At 46.1% G+C, this 20,468-nt stretch overlaps 1 protein-coding gene across 2 annotated transcripts; it reads right to left on the bottom strand.

Moving 5' to 3' along the window:
- Positions 1 to 3,393: 3,393 nt before the first annotated feature.
- Positions 3,394 to 20,301, bottom strand: slmapb (sarcolemma associated protein b). 2 transcript variants are annotated; one of them, XM_056273204.1, is made up of 13 exons: positions 20,253 to 20,301; positions 18,948 to 19,121; positions 17,717 to 18,073; positions 16,075 to 16,451; positions 15,660 to 15,719; positions 12,972 to 13,100; positions 12,736 to 12,810; positions 12,156 to 12,461; positions 6,835 to 7,105; positions 6,481 to 6,652; positions 6,157 to 6,291; positions 5,564 to 5,651; positions 3,394 to 5,167 (listed from the first exon to the last, which is right to left on the bottom strand). In XM_056273204.1, exons 5-12 carry the CDS (start codon positions 15,709 to 15,711, stop codon positions 5,568 to 5,570), a joined length of 1,224 nt encoding a protein of 407 aa, XP_056129179.1. In that variant the 5' UTR covers positions 15,712 to 15,719; positions 16,075 to 16,451; positions 17,717 to 18,073; positions 18,948 to 19,121; positions 20,253 to 20,301; the 3' UTR covers positions 3,394 to 5,167; positions 5,564 to 5,567. The 2 variants fall into 2 exon arrangements, with proteins under 2 accessions (XP_056129179.1, XP_056129180.1); XM_056273205.1 differs by lacking the exon at positions 5,564 to 5,651.
- Positions 20,302 to 20,468: the final 167 nt, after the last annotated feature.

Here is a 20,468-nt window from a genome sequence, read left to right as displayed (position 1 = left end):
TGATGTAGTTTGAAATCAGTATTGTAGTACTCGAGTCTAGGACTCGGACTCGAGTCCGACTTGAGTCTCGATTTTCAGGACTCGTGACTTGACTTGGATTTGAGCACTGATGACTTGGACTCGGACTCGAACACTGGGGACTCGAGACTCGACTCGGACTCGAGGTTGAGTGACACGACTACAACACTGGTGTGTGTGCATATGCTTGCGAGTGCATTTGTTTGGCTGTTGTGTCACAAAGTAAATAAACTCCCTTTGAAATGGGGACAGCTGTGTCCTTTTTGTTTCATGTCGACCTTTTTTATTTGTATGTCAGCTTTTTTACGGCGCCAGAGTGGAGCACTGGAGCCCATCTTGGAACTCGACTTGGACTCAGCCTTGATGACTTGGACTCGGACTCAGGTAATGGGGACTTGATTCGGATTCGACTTGGACTCTTGTTTGGGGACTCGGACTCAGACTTGGACTCGAACACTGGGGACTCAAGACCCGAGGTTTAGTGACTCGACTACAACACTGTTTGTAATAGATTGTTTAACTTTCATCTCAGGATGCCATTTTTACAAGGGTGGGAACTGTTTACTGACGAGCTGATGGCACACAAGCAACAATGGCTGCTGCACTTTGAAGTCCTCGCTGCCTGAGGGAGGGACAGATCACAGACTTCAACTTTAACATAATGAGAGCCTTAATAGGCTAAGCCCCTGGATGTACTGTAGGGATGTGTTGCTAGGTAAAGTATAGCATCTGGAAAGCACCCAGCCGGTCTCTAACTGAGTATAAACCTTTTTGTCGTTAACCCAGAGATGTCCTGGAGCTAACCTGTGGTACTCCTTAGCCACTCATCTGCCTGCTGCATGGCCTCTCTGGAGTTGTCCACCTACTACACCTCTTCCCAGCTCTCCCAGTCAGGACACAGGCCTGCAGCCAGCCAGAGAAACGCTCAGTGTTACACCAGACAGTTCACACAGAGCAGCTTACGATTATCCTTGCAGTCGTGGATATCATGTATAATAACATGCCTTTGTTTAGTTTAGTTAATCAACATCTTCAGTGGCATTAGGTACAAAAGCTCTATGTAGCATTGTTATTCACTTTCATATATGATGTAGCCCACCACAGGTAGCGGCAAACCAGGAATTAAGTGTACTTTTGCACATTTACAGACCGTCTCCCATTGATGTCACTGGCGGACACTTTTGTGTACAGTCTCTGTGCATTTCACAGACACAGAGTAGACTGCTTGATAGTGTGATGATAGTGTGATGGAGTAGTGGAGGATCAGAGTCCACACCAACCCCAGAATCAGCTTCATGTTACCATCCACGACAGCCTTACTGTCTGGAAGGGCACCACTGATTCATCAAACTTAAACAAACGCAAAGGCTGGAAATCTTAGATGTAAAATTTAGAGACAATACATGTGAAGGAAGTCCTAACAAGAGAAATAAAACCTCCAGCATGAGCACGAGCTGTGAGTGGAAATATTTGCAATGAATACGAAACTGAATTGTTAAAATTCTCACGAAAGTCTTGAAAAATATAATTTTATTGCTTTCATTGTGCAAGGAACCTTGAATCCAACGACCAGAATACACATGGATGCTTGGGCATCTTTCTTCAGCACAACTCATGTCATTCTAACCTCTGACTTACTTATAGATACCAGCTAAATGTTCTCTTGCTCCAGAAACTCCAGGGCCACACACACATTGTCCAGTCTCATCTGCCTGAAGGCAGGCTGTGTGCGGTATTTCCCAGACGTCATCTTTTAGCTCAGGACTTCCAACAGGGTGATGAGGGTCAGTCCATCATTTAGCTCAAACTGCAGGTCATAGATCACCCCGTCCATGTGACGCAAATGCTCATTGTACCACCGAGTGAATGAATTCTTCTGAATCTTTTTCCACGGCGCATCGTCACCCAGGTTACACCCGGCGGCATACATGCTGTGTTCACCTCGAGAGACCTCGCTCAGCCTACAATACAGTCTCCACATACTGCTCCTGGTGCATATCAGCCAGGTTGTTTGACATTAAATCTGCAGGGTCCCCTTGTTACTTGCAAGGGTAGCTTTTAAACGGCAGGGTGGGAAATAAGAGAAGCTCGAACCTCACTGAGTTCTTTTTTTGCTCGGGGGAGGGACAAAATATTCTCCTTCCATGTTATCGTACAAGAAAAAACAACACTGCAAAGGGCATTGAGGATTATTCTTAGGGAAGCAGAATACACACACGGGAAGATCATAACCTCTGACATATGTACCTAGTATTGTCATTATCATGGTGTCTCTCTATGGAGAGACAGGTACATCGACAACAGGCTCCGACGACCTCACTGGGATGGATATACATGTATGGATTTATGGGATAGAGGTCAGTAAGACTGTCTGCGAGCCACCGGAGTAGAACTGATCACCCCCTGGGGACTCGATGACTAACTTCCTGCCCTTATTTCATCTTAAAACCACCCCCCTGCCTGTGTTGACGTTATTCATATCATGCAACTGAATGTCATTGTTATCACATAGACTCTGTAGATGGCCCCTCAGTGTGTCATTGTGTTTCCTTCCTGTGTGTGTGTGTGTGTGTATGTGGGGGGGGGGACATGACTCATTCAGATGGATGGCAGGACAACACTGAGGGGAGAGAGAGAGAGAGAGAGAGAGAGAGAGAGAGAGAGAGAGAGAGAGAGAGAGAGAGAGAGAGAGAGAGAGAGCACCCAGGGAGTTATAAAAGATCCCCATGTGGTATATGGGAGATAGTTTCCAGTTTTGCTTATAAACACCAAATTTGAAACTGTTTTACTCTTTTTGGTGACTGGAGTGTAATATATTCAAACTTAATATCTGCACAACCAATCATGCTGACTTTTCTTTTTTTTTTAGTTTGGCCAACAACCATAATAACATAAAAATGAATCCCTATAACAATTACGGCATCCGCGACAGGTCAAATCATACAGCCATATTGCAGAAAAGGATGTCTTGATGCATGCTCAATAATCCAGGTAAGAATATTCCAGAAAGGTGAATCAGTTCATCTGGACACAACACTTAGTGGGAGGAAGGTTTCCCTCATCTAAGTGACTTCTTCGGTCTAAACTGACTGCAGGTTTCCCCACCCTTATAAACTATACAGTGGCATAGGAAAGGATGTTACTCCCAACATACCTGGTTGTCCATGCTGTGTGTGTGTGTGTGTGTGTGTGTGTGTGTGTGTGTGTGTGTGTGTGTGTGTGTGTGTGTGTGTGTGTGTGTGTGTGTGTGTGTTTGGACAAATCTAACAGAAGCTTGGGCTTCATCGAGGATGACTGCGCTAAACCCTATAACACAGCGTGGACATGATGCAAAGCCTCCTCCAGGGAATGACTGCAAGACAGGCCGTGATGATATTTATGATCTTTAATCAAGGTCACACTTACACTTCAGAACAGTTAGTCATAAGCTTTGAACTCGAGAAACTATACCTTTCCATCTTTTAACAAAATACATTTTGCAGTTATTTACAGGGATGTAAGCAAAGTCCAAATTTAAACACAGTGACTCTCAAATAAACTAGTGCATTGTAATTTTCCCATGAACCTTTAGGCCGTGTGGTAAAATGCATCCGAACGCTTACAGTACTGCAAAGAAAGTTCTGAGTGAATGCCAACATGAAGCTTTTTTTATTATTTATTATCAATTAACCAGTCAAGTTTAGGGTTACATCAGTTTCATGGACCAGAAGATAGTGTTTTTAACAACAGTTATTAGTGGCGGACAACAATATCATAATGTGAAAGTTAGTAGCTTTTTGTGATAAGCTGTATATAGATATAAAAAAACCCCGCTATTCTACATGCAGCCGTGTTCCAACAATGCAACTAAAAAAAAAAAAATCCGTTGTTCTCTTCTACCTCTCCCCAAAAAATTACGGGATGCTTCATGGGAAGTGGTTGGAAGCTAATTGCCGTGGTCAATCAAGTAAAATGAGAGAAGGTCTTGGTATAAACATGAACTATAACCCTAACAGGTTTTCTTGTTTAGCTTGATTTTTGTTTCCCTGCAAAGTAATGTATGTTAGATGGAAAAAAAGAAAATATTAAGAACCAAAAATACAACAACAGCAGTCAAACACAAGGAAAGTGGATATTTCCATGGAATACAACATTGCGTGAGCCGATGGGGGGGAAACGCTCGTCCCACGGTTTAATGAGAACTGATGCTGTTGTCGTGCTCATTTCATTACGCGTGAAAAATAAAGGCTTTCCTTTGAGCTACATTTTGAACGTTTCGGCAATCGTTCGAGGTAAAGTGCTACAAAATAGATCCATTAAATCAGTTCTGGACTCTCTGTTTTCATTACTTTCCACAAGCTATGTGTGAAAGAAACCTTGTTGGATGGTAGAAAAATGAATGAGATGAGAAAAAGAGCCGGTTCTTGATGTTCCCGGCGATTTCATGGGTTCGCAAATGCTACAGAGGATTGATTGGTATATCTTCTTCATCTATTTTATTTATACTGATATTGGTTAAGCTAACAGATAGCCTCACTATATCATAGCGGCGCTCACCACAACCATGTACCAATGCTTTAACTACCTACGGGGTCTCATCATGCATTGAACTGCGGCCTATACAACTGTGGCAGTTTCAGTTCATTTGAATTAGACAGGTGAGTTGTGTTTAGGGCAGCTGGTCCTCGAGGGAATCCGTCTGCAGTATCATCGTTTACATAGAATTAGTGAAGCGTGTGCGTTATTTTTTACATTCATTACTGGATGTCTTGTAGGTCCTACTGCAAAATGGTAAAGGGGAGAAATGGGCCTGCTAGATTCCCTATGATAAAAAAAAAATCTACTTAGACCAAACTGCACGCAAAGATCAGTCATCTGCACACATACCTGACATACTTTTACTGGCTTCTCTTCTGTCCATGATATAGCATTTTAAAAATTAACGAGTGTAATTATGAGCCATCCCTCAATTAATAGTGGAGAATCGATAAGGAGGTAATGATTTTTCAGTTTCGGTGCGGAGAAACCCGATGACGGAAAACAAATTCACTTGCGTCAGTGTGCGTGTGTATATGTGTGTATATACACGCCCTCAGGTCCTGAAGAGCACGGCAACAGTCACAGCTGTCAGAGCCACAGCAACCGCAGACCCCCACACCATCCATGGTTTCTGAAAACAGGTGGTGACACAGAAACGGAGACATGAACATCAGTGCATCGACCCACCCATCTGAATCTGGCCAAAGCTTTGAAAAGAGGAAGCTCGCCTTGAAGTCCAATGCGGCAGCGAACAGATAAACAATGCAGGCTAAAAACAGCTCCTTCAAACAGAGAGATAAGCCCATCTGAACCCACTGCGAGGAACAGTTGTTAGGTATTAGCCATCCAGACAAGACAAGCAGATGTCAGATGTTGACACTGTATGATTAGAGAGGTTAGACCTCGGAGGAGACAGTTTCTGAATTCAGGGAAGGAATGAAGAATAGCTGACTGAATCATGCAGTATTCTGAAACGAGACCGATGAGGATGGGAGATGTAGGCTGACTTGACAGGAGTAGTAGGTACCTTTCTACCACAATGCGCCGAAGCACCAATACAGCAAAGCCAGGATAAGGCCGGTGACTATGGCTTGAACAGGCAGCAAAAGGGAAGTCTACAGGAGGGAAGGGATATTACAGTAATCAGCTACAAAGGGAGACACTGTAGCTGGTAATGAGTATATTATTTGACCCTTCGTTTCACAAGTCAGCTTTTCTGATCAGTGTATTTACAAATGTTGAAGTTACAAACTCAGGTATGTCTCAAGGTCTACATGTAAGTGGAACTAGACAGGAGATGAGTTTAGAGGGGAGAATGTGTGATGGGATAATAGTGTTTTTTGTGGATTTATGCTAAGTTTCACCTTTGGTGCCTGGAGATATTTTATGCAATGAATCAGTGTTCAGTTCCAGAACAGTTTCGGTTGCAAAACTTGAGGAAGCAAAGCTCATGCTGCCGAACTGAACACCGCTGAGGCTGTTTGCTGCCGGCGCTGATATCTGCCACGATGCTTTTCTGAACTTTACAAAGATGCTTATGAAAATAAAGTGTAATTTCGTAAAGAACAAGCAAAGCCCACTTTGTTCCTGTTAGTGAGACATGGACAGAGCGAGACTTACCTTGGTCCCTTTTTCCTGTAGGTCCTTCATGTCAGCTTTGCACCCCTGAAGTTCATCTGTGATTGCCTGCTTTTCCTGCTCTGTCTTCTCATATTTCTCCTTGAGGTCTGACAGCTCAGTTTTAGCTTCCTCGTACTGCGTAGGACACAACAGTCACGTTACAACTACAACTCCAAATCCACTTCATTCAAAGTCATGGACACAAGCACCTCAGCTACTTCTTTATTCAGACAATTAAGCTGAACAGAAAAATGGGTTCCCACAAAATGGGTAGAAAAATTATCTTATCCATGAGCTTAAGGAAAATCAATTTTGAGAGCTTACCTCTCTCTGCAGGTCCTTGGTGTGGCTCTGAGCCTCATCCAGTTGGGTCTGAAGCTTGGTGCTCTCCTCCTGGTGCTGCAGCTGCAAGGCCCCCAGCCTCTTTTCCAGCTCCTCCTGGGATCTCTCTAGGGCCTTCAGGCTGTTGTTCAGCTCTGCATTCTGGGCACGCAAACTGGCAAAAGAAACAAAGGGGATAAAGAGACGGAGGGTCACAAAGAGTGCAGTGTCAGGTATAAAACGCCAAATGGGTTCTGAAACTTGGAGTGGAGTTAACAATGAGCAAATGTGACAGGGAGCAGGAAGGTAGAGGGCTGAGTTGGGCTCTCGACGGCTATGCTCAGCAAACAAACTGACCTGGCAAGGTCCTTCTCTAGCTGCTGCTGTTTTTTCAGCAAGGCCTCCTTCTCAGAGTGCAGAGCTGCACAGTCATTCTGCAGGCTGCCCTTCTCCTTCTGGTGAGCCTTGAGGAGTTCCTCCCTCTCAGCCCTGAGGGCAGCACATTCGCTCTGGAGACCATTTTGTTCCTGCTGATGCTTGTTGAGAATGTCCTGTTTTTCAGAGCGCAGGAGGGAGCACTCCTTCTGGAGGCCATTACACTCCTTCTGCATAGATTGCAGCTCACTCGCTGTGGAAAGCATTTAGATGTTTATGTCTGTGGTGAGGGTAGGTGCATGAGGTCATTTAAATTACATTTACATTAGAGGTAAATCGGTAGATGGCTTTATCTGGAATGATGGCAAACACGCCTAGATTTGAGTGGAGTTTCTCTGAAAACATATTTATCACATATTGACATTTTATGGTGATCTCAGGCAGGTCCAGTCTAAATCTGATTGCACGAACAACCTGCATAAAACCTGAAACAAAAGCACTGTGCCTTAAAACCATGAGGTCATCCATCAACACACCAAGTTGTTTTTTAAAAATTTTTTAACTGGGGCTGCAAGGCTGAACCCTATATGCCGACACAGACAGACTCAAGGTAGGGTTTCAATAAAGCAAGTCCTTTAATGCCAGACAAGACAAGGAGCCGGTACAGCGAAGAGCAGACAGGGAACACTGGGTCCAGGGCAAGAGCGCACAGGGGAGGGGGACCTTGACCAAACTGGGGAGCAGGAAGACAAGCGGGGCTTCATGGAGACAGACCAACAACTGGAAGCAGGGGCTGGACAGAGCAGATGGGATAAGCAGGCACTATAATCTGGCAAGGTGGATGTGGCAAGGCTGGGTATATAAGGGGTGGGGTTGATTGCAGTAGATGAGATGCTGGTGTTGGACCTCTGCTCTGCCTGCTGCACATGTGCCTCCCATCCTGAAGCACACATACACACACAAACAGGAGAGAGAAACTAGGGCAAGGGGAGTAGTCAAGGTAAGGGAGACAATTAGGGAGATTGGGATGAAGAGGGTGAGTCCTGGGAGGGTGCGGGGGTGGCTGTGACAGTACCCCCTCCCACGGGTGCCAAATGGCGCCTGACCGAGATTGTCAGGATAGGGCTCATGGAAAGCTTGGATGAGCGGGGGGTCCAGGATGCGACGGCAAGGGACCCAGCAGCGTTCCTCGGGACCATACCCCTCCCAATCCATGAGGTACTGAAGACCGCAGCCCCAACAGTGTCCAGAAGCTACTGGATGGTATATACTGGGCCATCGCCTTCCATGTGAGGAGATGGAGGAGATGAGAGCTGGAGCCATATGGCCACTGGGTTAATAACCTTGTCCACTGGGAAAGGACCTACGAAGCGGGAAGCGAGCTTCTTGGATTCCTCCTTCAGTGGCAGGTCCTTAGTGGAAAGCCACACCTCTTGACCAGAGACATGCAGAAGCTGGGGTGCAGTGATGGTTAACCTGGGACTGGGACTGGGTGGAGGTGTGGAGCAGGGCAGCGTGGGCCTGGTTCCAGATGCGCAGGTTCTTGTGGTCAGTCCAGACAATAAAGGGGTACTCCACACCCTCCAGCTAGTAGCGCCACTCCTCCAGTGCCATCTTCACCACCAGGAGTTCCCAGTTCCCAACAACATAGTTAATCTCTGTGGGGAACAGCGTACGAGAAAAAAAATGGCGTGGCAGTGGAGGTGAGGGACATGAGGGGAGGCTATCAGGCAGTTATAGTTCCTGATGAAGCGGCGATAAAAATTAGCGAACCTCAAGAACCGCTGCATTTGCTTGCAGGTTGCAGGAATGGCAGGGTCCATCTCCACCTGTCCCTGAGAAATGATGTAGCCTAAAAAGGATATGGTAGCCGCATGGAAATCACATTGCTCAACCTTCACAAACAGTTTGTTCTCCAGCAACTGCTGGAGCACCTGGCAAACATGGAGCTGGTGAGAGTCGAGGTCCTTGGAATAGATTAAAATATCGTCAAGATATACAAACACCATCCAATCATATCTCTTACATCATTTACCAGGGCTTGGAACACAGCGGGGGCATTTGTCAGGCCGAATGGCATCACCAGGTACTCGAAGTGTCCCAGAGGTGTGTTAAATGCCATCTTCCATTTATCCCCCTCTCTAATGCGCACAAGGTGGTAGGCATTGTGGAGATCCAACTTAGAAAACACCACGACTCCATGATGGGGGGCAAAAGCAGAGCTGATTAGAGGCAACGGTTATTTGTTCTTAATGGTAATCTGATTAAGGCCGTGAAAGTCAATGCATGGTCTAAGTGAGCAGTCTTTCTTACTCACAAAGAAAATCCCTGCACCCACTGGAGAAGTAGAGGGATGTATAATACCTGTAGCCAGGGAGTCACAAATGTACATTTCCATGGCCTCTTGCTCTGGCTGGGAGAGGTTGTAAAGCCGGCTGCTGGGCAGAGGTGCTCCAGGTTTCAAGTCTATGGCACATTCATAGGGCCAGTGGGGCGGTAGAGACAGAACCTGGTGTTTACTAAAAACCGAGGATAGATCATGATATCCTGAGGGAAACGTGGAGAGGTCTGGGGGCTCAGGAAGAGACTGTGCACTGGGGAGAGTTGGAGCAGAGGCTGAGTGCAAACAGTTATGATGGCAAAATGAACTCCATGCATTAATCTCACCCATGGTCCACCTGAAATATGGGTTGTAGAGTCTCAACCACAGGTGCCCAAGAACTGTCAATGATGTGAAAACTGATCTTTTCCTGGTGGTTGACGGAGAGACGGAGGAGGACAGGGACGGTCTTCTTCGTGACGCTGGAGTGGAGTCCAGAGCCAGCTGTCTGGCCACTTGCCGGTCTAAAAAACTTGCATCAGTACCAGAGTCAACAAGAGCCGACAGAGGACAAGGCTGGCCCCGCCACACCAAAGTGGCCTCCAGTTGAGGGCGAGAGAGGGAGGGGTAAGTGGTTTGGCTCAGCAGTATCTCTCCCACTACTGCCGAGCTGACTCTTTTGCTGGGTGCGCAGGGCATGTGGCTATAAAATGGCCAGCCTGGCTGCAGTGTAGACAACTCAAAGAAAGTTGAATCAGTTCCTCTGGATTCAGCGTTTATTGACAGAAATGTTTCATCACTCATCTAAGTGACCTCTTCTGTGACTGCAGGTATCCCCACCCTTATAAACAATACAGTTGCATAATAACTGAAACCAACTATCAGTTTCATATGCAAACAGACATGACCATTAACTAGAGTTTCAATGGCCATGTGTACTATTCACAGAGGATTTGGGAATATTTGCAATCACAGCATTGTAAGATGGTGAAAGATGTACTCTTAGTGCCCCCCCCCCAAGTTCAGGGATGGCCGTTCCCTCTTAACATAGATGGCCTCTTTGGCTCTCCGTTCAAACCATTGTTCCTCCCTAACAAGGATGTGCACATCCTCATCCTTGGAAGAGTAGCCACTGGCCTGTAGATGGATATAGACTGTGGAGTCCTGGCCTAACGTGTTAGCTCTCCTGTGTTGTGCCATCCTCTTGGCCAGCGTCTGTTTAGTTTCCCCAATGTACAAGTCATGGCAATCCTCCTGCACTTAACAGCATACACTAGATTGCTCTGTTTGTGCCAGGGGCCCTGATCCTTGAGGTGGACCAATTTCTGGTGCAACGTGTTTTGAGGTTTGAAAGCAACTGAGAAGCGGTGTTTGGAAAATACATGTCTCAACTGTTACGACACTCCCGCCACATATGGAATCACCACTGGTTTACACTTAGGCAGCTGTTGTCCTCTCTTCAATCAGCTGGTGCACCGTTTAAGCATCTTCCTGGCTTTGACAAACACCCAGTTAGGATAGCCACACTTAACCAGGGCCTGTTTAATGTGGGATTTCTCCTCTTCCCTGGCCGCTGTGTCAGTGGGGATGTTGTCAGCTCGGTGGTACAGCATCCGGATGACTCCTAGTTTGTGCTCCAGTGGATGATGAGAGTCAAACCTTAAGTGCTGATCAGTATGTGTTGGTTTATGGTAAACATCAACAATCAAATGTCCCCCATCACCAATTGCAATTTCACAATCGAAGAAGGATAACCTGAAATTTTTCACATCTTCCCTGGTGAACTTGATGAGGTTGTCCACAGAGTTAATGTGGTCAGTGACATGTGGTACGTCCTGAGATTTAATTTTAACCCAGGTGTCGTCCACAAATCTGAACCAATGGCTAGATGGTGCCCCTGGTTAGGATATCAGAGCCCTCTCTTCCACTTCCTCCTTATACAAGTTGGTCACTATAGGTGAGACTGGGGAACCCATTGGTCCATGATGGTTCTCAGGGTCTTGTCATGCTGCCCGAGTAGTATGCCCTGATTGGCGAGGGCTTGCTGGAGCCTGTCTGTGGTGGCTGGGTCCAAACTGGCTAGATCATACTGTTAACTGGGGCTGCAAGGCCGAACCCAATATGCCAACACAGACAGATTCAAGGTAGGGTTTCAGTGAAACAAGTCCTTTAATGCCAGACAAGACGAGGAGCCAGTAGAGCGAGGAGCAGACAGGGAACACTGGGTCCAGGGCAAGAGCGCACAAGGGAGGGGGACCTTGACCAAACCGGGAAACAGGAAGACAAGTGAGGTTCCACGGAGACAGATCAATGACCGGAGGCAGGGGCTGGACAGAGCAGATGGGATAAGCAGGCACTACGATCTGGCAAGGCGGATGTGGCAAGGCTGGGTAGGGTTGACTGCAGTAGCTGAGATGCTGGCGGTGGACCTCTGCTCTGCCTGCCACACATGTGCCCCCAATCCTGAAGCACACATACACTCACAAACAGGAGAGAGAAACTAGGGCAGGGGGAGTGGCCAAGACAAGGGAGACAATTAGGGAGACTGGGATGAAGGGGGTGAGCCCTGGGAGGGTGCGGGGGCGGCTGTGACAAAAAAGAACAAGGGCTCAATTTTATGCTGGGCTATGGCTACATAATCCGATTCAAAACTTGAAAACCTAAAATAAAGTTCAGCTCATTTTGATGGCTCAAACAAACCTTCTGAAAATGTTCCATTTCATCCTGTCATTTAATGTCGATGATGCAACCACAGAAAGCGTGCTTTAAGACATCACAGGATAAACATTTTAATTCTCTGGATTCTAAATTTGGGAGACCTTTACAACAACGTGGAAGTTCTCTTTTAGAGGTTGCAATTTACCCTAGTAAAATAAAGATCTGTCAGATGATCATGATAAATATTTGCGCACGTCAAAGGCGACGTTCTCCAAATGTTGTTATTCCGTTGTGTATCAATATGTGTATTTGTACCATATAGTACCTTGTATTTCTGCAGTTTTCTGCCACTGCTTGCTCTGTTGTTGAAGGTCACCCTGTAGGCCCCCGATCTCGTGCTCATATTTGCTGGCAGTCTGACGCCATTTGTCCAGGTCCTTAGTGACAGTTGCTAGGTTACTCTGGATAGCGGTGACCTCATGCTCGCGTTCAGCGGCGGCTGCCTCCAGCGCACGTTGCAGTGACTTCACCTCGTCACGTGCACTCTTGAGTTCATGGTGTGACGTGGAGGAGGCGTCATCTCTTTGCTCCCTGAGAAGCCCAATTTCATCCCGAAGCTGCTGCAGTTGGCCTGCCCAAAACAAAGTCGGTGTTGATGAAAAAAAAATTTTTTTTTAATGAGGTTTATATTGAGAGAGAATAGCAATTTGATCAAGCTATTTTGTAGTCAAGTGGGTGCATACATTTCCTCCTGATAGCTTTTGGAAACATTTTTTTGCCCATTTGTGGACCCCCATGAAAACCAGAGGGCCCATCAAGGGATTATTCTTAATAACAAATTTCCAATTTGCAACTTAAACACACCAGAAAACAGACAGCAAGCTCATAACAACATGCAGGTTTACCTTGGAGGAGTTTTATCTGTTTTGCAGATTCCTCAGCATGAAGTTTATTTTCATGTTTTTCATCTTCCAGAAGACCTATAAGAACATCAGTTTAAAATAAGGTTTCATATGGTAGAACTATTTCGAGGTGTACGTATGTATACGTGTGTGGGGGGATGTGTGTTGTGGAGGGTGGAGCTACATAATACCGATTGTCATATCTCACATTCTAACCTCAAAGTATTTGTACTACACACCTTGTAGCTCCATGCATTTGAGTTTCTCAGTGCTGGCGAGCTCCTGGGCTTCATGGAGCTCATCAATCAACTGCTGGATGATCTTCTCCGAGTCACCAGATGACCCCATGTTTGACTGGTTTAGCTCATCTAACAGCAGAAAGGAAGCCAGATGTGTTAACGGAAGGAAATTTCTGTACTCAGCTAATATCTGGTGAGCTGTAAGAGCTGACTTCTGAAGTAACATATTCATCAGCACCCCTGCCTGCATGGTAAACAGAGCCCACAGCAACACACCGAAACGTGAAGCTCAGTGGATAATGGCACTTCAGACAGCGACGACAGTCATAAAAATAGAACCACAATAACCAAATCTTGCTTCAGACCCAAAAAACAAATTTAGCCAGAGCTGACATGCTGAATAATTTCCCAGGACATTAAAAAGAAATGGGCCTATTATATAAAGTAATTGCTAACCCAGAAACAGACATACATTGCCCGAATACTATCAAAACATTCATTCCAAATGATTGAACACCACAGCAGCATGTGAGAAGCTGTCTACGTCTCTGACACAGCTACAGAGTGTGATAAAAATACAGTAGGCTGAACAATACACAAAGGAAATAAACTAACCCAGGTTGTCATGGGCTATGTTATGTTTCCTAAAGGTGGAAACAAGCTCACCAAATACTTTCGGGCTTTATAATACCCAATGAACATCCTGATCCTCCTAATCTGCTACAGCTTGAAAAAGAGATGACCTCATCTCAAACCAAGCCTTTGGCAGAGGCAAAAACCAAGAGCCAGAGCGGGTCAAGCATGTGCACCATAAATGGACACGTTAGAGGACTGTGACATCACCATGAAATGCTATATTAGTGCTGAAAACTGGGAATCCACTTTATCACATACAAACACACGTCGAGGCATGTAAAGGAGCACACAAACACACACACACACACATACACACACACACACAAAGTGTGTATGTTCACATGACTGGATGTACACACAGATATAATACACATGTCTGTGTAGATTGGTTTCAGTCATCCAGGTTTTCAGACAGGACAAGGTAAGATGACATGCAAAACACGCAACTGGACCTGAAATACAAAACACCGAAGTTCAGCTGAGGGTTTTGTATTGCTTTCATTTTCGTGCACGTGCACACACACACACACACGCACACACACACTGCATCGCCATCAGATGTAGTTATGCTAATAGACATCTATAAAATGAAAGGGTGTAGAATGAGTGCTGGAGGCTAGTGCCACCCCCTGGCCCAAACACATGACTACTCCACTGTGTGCCAGACTGAGAATGGGAGGGCAGAATGTTCCCCCCCTCTGGCTTTGCTGTTTATGGAGCACTGACCCTGTGTGCGTGTGTGTATGTGTGTGTATATGTGTGTGTGTCTGCATATGTGTGTGTGTGGGGGGGTGCCCATTGCTAAGATTGTGTTTGTGTATGCATGCATATGTACGACTGGCTGAGCGAGCATCAGAATGCGAGTGGGTTCGGAGGGAGTTGTGGATAAATGCACTTGAGTGTGTGTCCTCTGTGCGAGTATATGTGCAAAGCTGAGCGAGACTGCGTGCTAGACCATGCGCCTGTCTGTGTATGTGACAAGAGGGCTTCCAATTGTGCTCGGATGCATTCATGTTTTATCTTTAGTAACATGACATGGCTAGCCTTTCAGTCCGAGCGTCAGCATAACAACGCCTGACAAAAAGAAAAAAAAAAAACCAAAAAACACAGTGGGATTTCTGTTGCTAATCATGCTGTAAATTACCCATATCCATTAAATGGCAAATGGACTGCATTTATATAACGCTTTTCTAGTCTACCGACCACTCAAAGCACTTTACAGTGCATGCCTCACATTCACCCCTTCACACACACATTCACACACTGGCGGCGGAGGCTGCCACACAAGGTGCCAACCTGCTCCTCGGGAGCAGTGAGGCGGTTCAGCATCTTGCTCAAGGACACTTCGACGCGCTCTCTGGAGGAGCCGGGGCTCGAACCAGCAACCCTCCGATTACTAGACGACCCGCTCTCCCTCTTGAGCCATGCTGCCCCAAAGTGGCAAAACGCATTAGAAACTGCTTTAAAAAGCCTCGAGGGACAAAAATGTCAATAGCGTGCCTGTGCCTCCTTCCTACAGTACAGTGTGGCGTTACAAATTCGTTCATCATGCATAATTAATCAAAATGCCGATATGTTCAACAACATGTACTCCAGTAGTGTTTGTCATGAACGTCCCCCTTCATATTGCCCATATTCTTAGCATCACAGTCTATTCTCATTCAAGCCACTTAAAATGTCAGAGGACAATCATATGAGTCATCCGAGCTGGCCCGGTGCTAAGAGACTCTCGTAACAAGTTGAAACCGGAGAAATTAACCTCTAAAACAAAGCCTTATATATATATAGCCTATATATATATATAGCCTATACATACATATACACACACACACACACACACACACATATATATATATATAGGCTATATATAAAAAGGGTGTTAAGACTGACAAGCCTGTCAGTCTTGACACCCTTTTCTTTGCCTTTTTACAGCCATATCAAAAAAGTAAATAACAGGCTCTGTTCAGGTAAGCCCGGCAAAGGACTGCCAAGTCATCCACACTTGTTGTGTCCCTCCGTGTGCTACACACAGTGATGAAGGAGCTGTTCTACCTTTAATGAGGGAGACGCTGTTCAGGGGGTCGTTCAACTCCTTCCCGTCCATTTGCTGTGCTGTAAGACAAGACCAAACTGCATGTTCACCTGAGCGGACCGCACACGGCTGAGATACACATCACGTCACTAAATCAGGTGCCGAGGCTAACACGCACATTCATGGGTACGGCTTGGAAACTGCTGCATTTGTCAGAGAAAAGGTGGAATTTGAAAATGTAAATGGATTAAAGTTGTCCAACATTTCCCAAGGACAACTAAAAAAAAAAAACTAAAAAAAAAACAATGCATCTTCATCTATGACCATACTAAAGACAGTCACTACACAACATACATTTTTTTCCCTGAATATGACCTAAAGTCCAATTTACATTAAGATATTTCAAGAAAATATAAACTTAGCAGAAGATATTACCTTAGTTGCTGCGAGGGCTATTATATGTGCTTGAGCTACAGCAGTCCCTGACATGAAGAACTCCTCTCCAACTATCTGAATTTTCAGATGCGAAATGGAAGAGTCCATCTGGTGAGGGGGGGAGAACACAGGCAGAGACAACCGCTCCGGACCAGACTCCACACTTTTGTCGAACTGAACCCTTTGGAGAATAAAAACCAACAGGAAAGAGCGAGGAAATACCTTAAGGCTGATTAAAATGGCACTCCGGAGGTGAGTCAGACGAATTTGCCGTGACACAGAATCCCCCCTCTTCCCCGTCTTAGGTTTGAAGTTCCCAGCCTCACCACACTAGGTCATGCATCCGAGTAGGGCATCTCGGAAGCTGCAGCTGCATGCTGAAACACAGAGAGGTTTTGTTCAGGGAATCGAGCTGCTCCCCGGCCAGTTGGTACTGATGTAAAATATCTACAGGGTGACACACAACGAGCCTGCCACAAGCCAGACAGTGAGGGGATGAACCATACATGCACCTCTACCTCCCTCTCCCTCTACCTCCCTCTCCCTCTCCCTCTCTCTCGCTCTCACTCTCCTTGTTTTTTTTGCCTTGTGGGGCGCTCCTTTGTCACTTTAAATTAACTCAGCGTTGGTCTCTGTGTACTATGAAGAGGCCTCGCGTCATTCTGAATGAAATGGGTGAAATTTTGCCTGTCACTGTGAGCAAGACACTGAACAGCAGCAAGCAGGGGAGGCAAAATCATGAAACGACACAGGTTACTTGCTGGCTCATGTGTGTTGAGCGATGTGTGTTATTGTAAAATAAAACAGCCTTTTTTCCCACATCTCTTTATCATGTACAATACCCATGAACCCGAAGTCTGGATGAGAAAATAAATATGTTGCAGAGAGATTTTAAGAGCAGCTTTTTTTAGTGTAGGTAAAGTACTCTGGTTTACTGACCATTCATTCATTCATTCATTACACTTACACTCCTTTTATTTGTCATTGCCTTATATGCATGTCTCATACATACAAGGGAATGAAATTGCGTTTCACATGGACCTCAGCGCCACATAAAAACAAATTACACACAATAAATATTCAAAACAAAAAGTGCATTAAAAACTAGAATTACTTCACAGACACCTGACACGGACAGTGACCTTATCCAAACCGTTTATCCTTACTCAGGGTCGCGGAGATGCTGGAGCCTATCCCAGCAGTCATTCGACGGCAGGCGGGGAGACACCCTGGACGGGCCGAGAGACCATCACAGGGCCAACACACACACACACACATTCACACCTAGGGACAACTTAGTGTGGTCAATTCACCTGACATACAAGTCTTTGGACTGTGGGAGGAAACCGGAGCCCCTAGAGGAAACCAACGCAGACACGGAGAGAACATGTAAACGCCACACAGAGGACAACCCGGGACGACCCCCAAGGTCGGACTATCCCGGGGCTCGAACCCAGGACCTTCTTGCTGTGAGGCGACCACGCTAACCACTGCACCACCATGCAGCCCCTGACCAAAAACCCTTATAACTTAATTCTCTTGATGATAATGCATCACATACTCCAACCTCCAACAGGCTATCTTATAACAAAAACTGGGCTGAGTACATGTTTAGACACAAACTCTTCTCCTGGATTGTCACCTTGCCGTGGTGGAGAAGCTTGCGTGTACCAATGATGCCAAGAGCTATGCCGTCTGGAGCTTGGCTCCTGGTAGGGTCACCCAAGGCGGACAGGTCAAGGGTGAGGTTCCAGGTGAAGCGCGATCCAACAAAGACCTCAGTGGTGGAACTGGTGGAAGAGGTCTCCAGGTCACAACGGCAGTGAAGGTGGATGAAGGCTGCAACAGAGGGCGGTCCCCAATCGTCTTGGTTCTCCATGCCATTGGACTCTGGCCACTCCCTGTGGTGGCTGCAGGTGCATCAGCCATGCCTCGTAAAAAGCTGTCACACACAGGCCTCCCCCCATTATGTGGCTCCAGGATCGGCCTCTACACCAACCTGAGGACCCAGAGGGACCCAGAGGGAGGACGGTCATACTCGACCCCAAGTGAACGCCAATGATACACAAAGAAAATAAAGCTTGCAACAACAACAAAAAAACCCATAGATTTATTTTATTTTATTGGATTTCCTCCCCCCTTTTCTCCGCAATTGTATCCAGCCAATTACCCCACTCTTCCGAGCCTTCCTGGTCGCTGCTCCACCCCCTCTACCGATACAGGGAGGGCTGCAGACTACCACATGCCTCCTCCGATACATGTGATAGTCACCAGCCGCTTCTTTTCACCTGACAGTGAGGAGTTTCGCTAGGGGGGCGTAGCACGTGGGAGGATCATGTTATTCCCCTCAGTTCACCCTGCCCCCCAAACAGGCGCCCCGACCGACCAGAGGAGGTGCTCGTGCAGCGACCAGGGCACACACCCACATCCAGCTTCCCACCTGCAGACACGGCTAATAGTGTCTGTGGGGACGCCCGACCAAGCTGGAGGTAACACGGGGATTAGATCCGACGATCCCCGTGTTGGTAGGCAACAGAATAGACCGCTACGCCACGCAGACGCCCCATAAAAACAAAACTTACTTCTTTTTATTTTTTTGTATTTTTCCCCCTTGTTCTCCCTTGGCCAACTACCCACTCTTCCAAGCCAACCCAGTTGCTGCTCCACTCCCTCTGCCGGGGAGGGCTGCAGACTACCACATGCCTCTTCCGATACATGTGGAGTTGCCAGCCGCTTCTTTTCACCTGACAGTGAGGAGTTTCGCCAGGGGGACGTAGTGCGTGGGAGGATAGCACTATTCCCCCCAGCCCCCCACCGCAACAGGTGCCCTGACTGACCAGAGGAGGCGCCAGTGCAGCGACCAGAACACATACCCTCATCCAGGTTCCCACCATCAGACACAGCCAATTGTGATTGTAGGGACGCCCAACCAAGCCGGAGGTAACACGGGGATTTGAACCGCCGATCCCTGTGTTGGTAGGCAACGGAATAGACCACTGCGCTACCCGGATGCCTAGAAAACATGACTTTCTAACTTGGCTCTCTTCCTCATAGCCACACACACACACACACACACACACACACACACACACACACACACACACACACACACACACACAAAGTTGTGATGTTGGCTTGTATTTCCAAACTTTGACATTGAACATGCAGGCTTAGGTCTGATGGGTAAAAACAGTGACAGAAAAACTACTCTCAAAGAGCAATTGGGCAAACGTCAATCAGCTTCACACTGAAAGTAAATTCACTGGTCTACATATGCTGAAAATAACAATCTATAGCTTCACGGCAGCAATATAAAAAAATGCACATAAACTAATCATGTGACAATTCAGGCCAGGGAAAACCATTCAAGACCACTATGCTTTGAGAAGATGTGCAAATTCATTCTTTATCCTGCAGAAGGGGTCTAGAAAGTGCTGAAAATGCTTTGCAACGGCCCTTTGGATGCACAGTACGAAAGTATAAAACCATGTTCTTGCACATTGTAAAAGACATCATCATTTCACACAAAGTGGTAATTTGCAGATTGCAAACAGACATTTTGGACATTTGCATATGCAGGTGCAAGGTAATAAAAACAACAATGTAAAATATTAATATTTTGGTACTATAGGACCAACGAAGCCTGTGATGCCAAAGTCATGGGACCCTGAGAGCAGGCTAAGCAGTTTGGATAATGGATGGATGGATGGATAACTTCTGTTTTGCGAAGATAAATTACAATTTATACTGTGTTTTAGTGTAATTTCAGTAATACTTAGGTTGAATCTGACACTTTGCTGCAGAAACCACCGATTATGCAAAAAAAAAAAAAACTGAAAAGCACCCAAGAGCTACAGCCATTTTAGTTTGGGTAAGTCATGTTTTGGCCTCGGCCACAGAAATTAAGGGCAGTCTTAACGACTTAACTCGACGTTTTAACTGAGTTTTTATGACTTGGAAAAACCGTGTGCAACAACGCCTACTACAACAACCCTGTTAAGTAGATCAGTAACGTGGTTCAGGGCACGATGACTGAAATATCAGTGGTGCAGTTACCACCACCATGCCCTACAAAATGTACGGTATTGCAAAAACAAAAAACAAAAACAAAAGCTGAGCAGCATTAATTTAATTGCAACATACATCGGACAAAAGCGGATGGAAGGTAAAACAAATACTTGATGAGATGCAAAGAAACGCCGGCCAGGGTCCAGCTCAGACAGCGGATGCAGACCTTCAGAGAGTAAACAGGCTGTTCAACGCTGCTTATTACCCCCCCCCCTTTTTTTTTCTTTCTTTCTTTTTTTCTTTCTTTAACGGTAGTCCGGAAATTGGCCGGCGTGGTGGGTGTTGCCTTCATTTAGGGTGTCTAAAGTTTGCCAGGAATTTCACAA

The sequence above is a fragment of the Lampris incognitus genome, chromosome 2 (genome assembly GCF_029633865.1).
Source record: "Lampris incognitus isolate fLamInc1 chromosome 2, fLamInc1.hap2, whole genome shotgun sequence".
NCBI classification, from domain to species: domain Eukaryota; kingdom Metazoa; phylum Chordata; class Actinopteri; order Lampriformes; family Lampridae; genus Lampris; species Lampris incognitus.
This window is presented reverse-complemented; position numbering and strand designations above follow the sequence as displayed.

What these genes read in the sequence shown, in the direction of transcription:
- slmapb (XM_056273204.1), bottom strand. Translation starts at nt 15,711, where the DNA reads ATGGACGGGAAGGAGTTGAACGACCCCCTGAACAGCGTCTCCCTCATT. An exon ending in ACAGATAAAACTCCTCCAAG is followed by an intron (nt 12,462 to 12,735) that starts GTAAACCTGCAT and finishes TGTTTTGGGCAG; the next exon opens with GCCAACTGCAGCAGCTTCGG. An exon ending in CTAGAGAAGGACCTTGCCAG is followed by an intron (nt 6,653 to 6,834) that starts GTCAGTTTGTTT and finishes TTCTTTTGCCAG; the next exon opens with TTTGCGTGCCCAGAATGCAG.